General features: G+C 37.2%; 1 protein-coding gene across 5 annotated transcripts in view; it reads left to right on the top strand.

Moving 5' to 3' along the window:
• The window catches only part of WDR72 (WD repeat domain 72), a 241,488-nt gene that overhangs the window by 15,565 nt on the left and 219,589 nt on the right, over positions 1 to 6,334 (top strand). For 3 of the 5 annotated variants that reach the window (XM_025197090.1, XM_025197094.1, XM_025197089.1), the window contains exons 3-4: positions 2,549 to 2,655; positions 5,735 to 5,813. In XM_025197090.1, the coding sequence (XP_025052875.1) occupies positions 2,549 to 2,655; positions 5,735 to 5,813 (186 nt within the window). Of the gene's footprint in view, positions 1 to 2,546; positions 2,656 to 5,734; positions 5,814 to 6,334 lie in introns of those variants that run through there. The other 2 variants (XM_025197093.1, XM_025197091.1) reach the window with 2 other exon arrangements.

Raw genomic sequence — 6,334 nt, 5'->3', positions numbered from 1 at the left:
GTGCTTTCTCTCTCTCCAACTTGGGCGGAAACTACCCAAGCCTTTTGTATGGCTAGCAAGCCAATAGCTAGCCGCCACATTTAGAACCGGCCAATAATGTGGCACGAATCTAAATACAAATGGCAGGAACTCCTTTGCATCGTGCATCACTATAATGCAAAAGAAATGCACTATGCAAAGAAAGCTACAGAACTGGCGGGAAAAGCTCCTGCACGCGGGTTCTCTGTTACAACAGAATACTCCACCGTGCAAAAGAGCTGCAATTTGGTGGGAACATGATTTAGCGATGCCGAAGCACACACACACAAGAAAAACCACAACTTTGGGTTGTGACAAAAACTACGTCCAAGGAATTTTAGTTTAATGCACAAGAAAGACTTTTAAAGCATCAGGAAATGCCACTCATGGAAACAGACATGCAGTTGCAGTGCATGAAAGGGCAAAACATGTGATGTGTACATGAGCCTATTTAGACCATGGCACTTATTTAGAATATATGTAAAAGTTTGTGTTTACTTTTGTCGAAGGAAAGTAATGAAACAACATAATAAATATGAAAATTCAGAATGCAGAATTCTATAGAATGAAATGCAGAATTCATATGATCAGCCAGTTCTTTGCAGACTTAAATAATCTACAGATAACTGAGAGTCATGGCTTCCTTATTTGTGATCAAGTACTATGGAAGACAGCAGCTAGAATATTTGAATAAATCTGAGTCCTGTCCTTAAGAGCTTTGCTTTAAAGTCAGTAGCCCAGTGTTCTCTTAGAGTTTGAGAATAAATACTCATTACACAAATGTGGCTAACAGGAGTGAAAGAATTGAGAAATGGAAAGATTTACTTTTTCTCTCAAGCTCACCTCTGAAATTTTTGAGGAAAGATGAACCAGGTGGGATGAAACATTTAAAATTAAATTGTTATAACTTTATAACAAAAATATATGATTTAACACATCACCAACTGCTTTTAACCTGCTGTGTTTTCAAGTGTACAAAATTAGATGCAGTCTTGTGGTACTCTTTTGGGCTCAGTTGACCTGTTTTTGCTCAGCCAAAGCTACATCTCTCCAGTGGAATCATCCTGGAGCATCCAGGTGGACAGAGATATCAGAGGGAACACGTCTGTTGCTAAGCCCCTTAAGAGAAGGTTATGTGCTCACTTTTTTTTTTACCAAAGCACTTAAATTCTTTTTGTTAACCACAAATTAGTTCCTTAACATTGTTTTGGCAGGAAAAAAGGGCATTTCATGATTTAAAAAACTATTAGGATGCAGGTTATTGGTCCTGGGTATGAACAGGTGAACACACATGAAGTTTCAGGAGGGAAGTTCAGGGTCAGTTAATCTCTGGTAATTGTTTTATGTCTGCACTACCCCACAATAAGTGGAAGCTAAACCAAGGTAGTTTAGACTTGAATGAAGCAACTGCTAAATTACCATAGGTTAGCTTCCACTTATTGTAGAATAGAGTGGACACACAAGAATTGAGGATTAGTTGATAGCTAGGAAGTCTCTGTATACACATACACACCATTCACTCAATATGATTTATCTCTGTCCATGCCCGCCATCAAGTTAAGCTTTCAGATCAAGAAATGGTTTTTGCTTTTAATGTAGCTCATCAAAGTTAATGGAATTATTTAAACACTCAAACCTGTGCTTAGGTTCTTTGCTGATACTTTTTCTTTTGTTATCCAGCCATTTTCACTGTCTGAGTACGCAGGTGGTTAACCACATTACCCTGAATCCAGACAGAAGGTAGGGCAGAGTGGAAGCTTAGGACACTTTTACATGTGCTCTGGGCATTGGGGGTGGGGGGTGCTTTAATCCCAGCGGCTCTGAGAGCTGCTCTGATTAAGCGCTGTAGTGTCTTGTGTATCAGTGTCCTGTGATTCCAAATAGTGTCAGGATGGTTGAGCTAAAGGTCATTCAGTGATCTTTAGTTCAAGTGCCCCTGCTACTATTTTGAAGTGCAAGGATGCTGATACATGAGACACAGGAGGCTGCTGGAGCACGGTAATTATACTGCTCCTGCAGACTCAAGTCTGCTCTGTTGCGCTGTTCTCACAGTGCATCAGAGCAGCCTCTGCCCTCGTGTATAAGCACCCATAGCGTAATTCAGAGACATGAAATTTTGCAGGCAGTAGCCTACTTCACTGGATACTAGGGATGGACTCTGTTCCTAGCATTTGATGAAGGAAGTAAATAAGTAATAAGCTATAGAGTCAGTGTGTTCTTATTCCCTGTGCCCTGTATGGTATCTTGTACCTTAGAAGCCACTCAGAAGGAGAAGTCACAATAATACTTACAGGGACTGCATTTTTTCCTATGTGCAAACATGCAAAAAGGAGTTGCTCCTTTTATACCTATGATTGTACATCCCCAGACCAGCTGGGCACTGTCTGAATTTTGTAGATGATGATGATGATGATATATGGTGAACTATTCTGTGATAAAGATGTGTTTCCCAGTTCTGGGGCACTTATATTTTACATAACAAGTACTGGTTTGTTTGTTTTTAAGTAAAATAATTTCATTACTCTTCTAGATTTCATCAAGAGAAATTCTCTTTGGCCACACTGCTTCAGTAACATGTTTGGCAAAAGCAAGAGACTTTGAGAAACAGCCATATGTGGTCAGTGCTACCGAAAATGGGTAGGTATTATTAGTACTCAGTTACCTGCTACTTGAATCACAAACTATGTGGCCAGGTTCAAGGTTGCAGTCTGCATTTAGCAGCAAATTTTTAATCCACTCCCTTGTCATGTGGGACGGGTGGAGGTTTTTTACTACGTATAGTGAAGTTATTCTCTAGGATTCCTCGGTAAAGAGGGCCTCTGCTTCTTTCATGTACAGACGGCATGTACAGACTGTTCCATATATAATATTATATATGGAACAGTCTGTACATGCAGGTCATGATGAGCTCCTTGGAATTCAGAGCGGGCTGATAGGTCCAGAGACTTAATGTGCTTGCCAGAAGCTTATTCAGAAGAATGAGTAGTCCAAGGGTCCAGCCAGGCACCCTGTAAACCAGGAGCACAAATTGGATGCAGGGACAAGATACCCTTTAGTAATCCATAGCTCCTGAGAGAATGAGGCTGTGGAGGAATTGAAGTGTCCAAACTCACAGTGTACTTAACAGATCTAGAAACAGTAGTGTGAAAGAGAAGGCTGCTTCCGAAGGAAGCATGCTCATGTCCTCCAAACTGTTTTTTGTTTGGTGTTTGTTTGTTTTGGCCAGCTTACATTAAGAGCATCTTTTTTTTGGAGAAAGAGTGCAGTGCTTTCTGTCTCAGTTTCTTCACATAGCTCATGTCCTCTGGGGTAGGACTTGGCTAAGTGGGTCACATACCTTCTTCTCTACCCTGCCTGTGTAGTACCTAGTAGTCGCTCTCTGGATCTTTGGTGATCCCCATCTCCAAGGGAATCCATTAGAGAATGGTATCCCTAACCCACTTCTCTATTTTCCAATCTGGAACCCACACAAAGTAGCTAAATCTACGTTTTTAGCATGAAACTCAGGGTTCCCTGGGATGTTCTTTACTACCCTTCTCCTTAAAGGCTCTTTTTCTCATCTATCTTGTGCTTGTCTTCTCCAGTTACCTGGGTGACTCTATTGAAGCCAGTTGCTATGGGAAGCTCTTATTTGAAGAAATAATGAAAGGTGTTCATATTCTAATATTCTACTATTGGATACATTTGTAGTGAGTAGCTGGAATGCATTTACATCAGAACAAAAGGTTTTCAGACTTCTTAAAATGTTTATGCCACCAAACCACTGGTGAATTCTTATGTGTACCATATAAGGGCAAAGCATCCATCACAAAGCTCTGGAAGGTTGCAACATGAAGCTCAAATGAGTATAAATAGGATGCTTACTCTTCAGGAGATGCAAGCTTTGTCAGATTGTGTTTTCTAGGCTGTGGATCATTCACTTTTTTAGAACCTTCAAGCTGCTATCTCTTGGATTGAGGTTAAGAATTTTGCATGGAAGATCATCTCGTTTCCTCTAATGCCACATCAAAATAGCAGACTTTTCCTTGTTTTTCATTTGCTTATTTCTCTTAGGAGAATGCATAATGGGCAATTTTTGTTTCCTTTTTTCTATAAAATGTTGAATTTGTTTAATTAAGATTTTAATATGTCTCCAACTTCATGTATCCACTGATGTGTTGTAGTAGTTTATTTACAGCTTTTGCTAAAAATATAGTAAAATTGACAATCAAGTTATATATAATCAAATATATCTAATATATGCTTTTACTAACAAGTGTACAATACAATTACACATTCTATCAATTAAAAAATATAAAACAACATAATATATGATGATAAAAAATAGCTCAAATGAAACAATATATAATAGAAGAAAAAAAGGGAAAAACGGTAATTTGGCCCTTATTCTTTGTACGAGTAATGCATATACACCCAGTGAGTAAAGGACAGGGTTGGAGTTATTTGAGATGGGCCAAATTGTGGACAGTATCTGACAGAAAGAGAAGATACCAAGATGTAATATTTATCGAATGTTGTTCTCCTTTTGGTATAAAGGGAGTGCCAATTTAAAATGTATAGAAACTGTGGCTCAAATTCTGCTGTCAATAAAACCATGTAAAAATATAGTAACTACTGATGTCAGTCATTTTGCACCTTATTTACCAGTGGAAAAGATCATTTGACCACCTGGAAATGATTAATACACAACAGTTTGTTTATGGTCTAAGGTTTTGGATTATAACTTGTGTGGATTTTGTTACTGAAGTGCACCTGGAAATTATAAATAAAATAATCCTTTTGAGTTATCTTATTATATGAAAATAATATTATTAGTCAAATTTAAATCGCTACATAGGTTCTTCTTCTGATATATTTACATGAGATATACTTTACTCTTACTCTCCCCAAAAAACTGGATAAATATTATTTTATAACTATCATGAATTTTGTTTCTTTTCTATAAAGAGTGATGATGACCATTTAACTCTATTAATGACTTCAGATTTTAACACATTTGCTGAGCTATCATAATTCAGCATACTTTTAAGCTTTCATTTGCAAGAGAAATATGTTATACAACATTTAGATGTTGGTTCCACAGTTTATTGCATATTGTTTAAACAGAGGTAGAATGGATAATTATACAAAAATGGTTAAAAGCTTATATTCCTAAAATAATAACCTGCAGCTTTATAAATACAGTGAAGTATAGCAAAATGCTGTATTGTTTATGTGAAGTGCTTGTGTTAAGCATAGGCTTCAGAAATAGCCTCATGGTGGCACTGTTTCTTCTTAACAGAATATGATGGCTTATTTCAAGAAGTAAGTTTGGTGTGGCAGAAGATACATTATGTTTTTCAGAATGTGTAGTTTAAGTTCAGTGAAATGAATCATTTTCAGTAGGATGTAGTTCCAACGAATGATAGTTATACTGACACACTGACGAGCCATAATGGCAGTATACCTACAATTTGTTGTAGACCAGAGTTGGCCTTAAAGTAAGGTTTGCTGTGAAGCAGCAGGGTGTAATTACCAAAACAAAAAGAAACAGATACTGCATGTCATCCTGTGCTAATGACCACAACATTTTCTTACCCAGTAATCTGTAACAAAAAGCCACATAAACGATCAGACTGCACTTAAGTACAGCACTAAAGAAAAACTTGGGGGCACAAAATTATTCCAGCCAATTGAGTTGAAATGACAGAGAATAATATGAAGTTATCTTTGGCAGGGAGATGTGTGTTTGGAATGTCACTAGTGGCCAGTGCATTGAGAACGCAAAGCTTCCTTATAGACATACAGCAATCTCTGTAAGTACAGCAACTTTTCATGGACTGTATAAATACTTTTACAATGCAAGTAGCACACACTGTTACCACAGTATTCTTCTATCTTTCTTTTAGTATATGTGGATTTAAGATTATAGCATACTTCATAAGGAAAGAACTTAGCACAAAGCATATGTAGTCTCTTGCTATTTATTACTCTTCCTTATCTCATTTTACAGCTAGGAAATGAACTAAAACTTTTTTCATTTTTGTGCTTCATCTCTGTTTCTTAGTCAAATGAAGTTGTTCTTTTCCAGTCACTAATGTTTCTAGAAAGTAATACCGCTATAGCTATTGCCTGTGATATTTGATCTTCAGGTGCTGATGTGCAGTAAGGCCCATGGTCTTTGTATTATTCTTTATTAGGCAGGTATACAAAAAATATAAGTTTAATGTTACCAGTCTTAACAGTATATTGTATAAATGCAAATCATGTGGCCAAACATTTTGTAGGATAATTTGCTCAAGATCTTTTTAAAACTTAATTGGAGGGTTTTGATTGC

This window comes from Alligator sinensis, unplaced genomic scaffold (assembly GCF_000455745.1).
Source record: "Alligator sinensis unplaced genomic scaffold, ASM45574v1 scaffold250_1, whole genome shotgun sequence".
Lineage (NCBI taxonomy): Eukaryota > Metazoa > Chordata > Crocodylia > Alligatoridae > Alligator > Alligator sinensis.
Note: the sequence above shows the minus strand (reverse complement) of the source record. Positions and strands in the feature narration are given on the sequence as shown.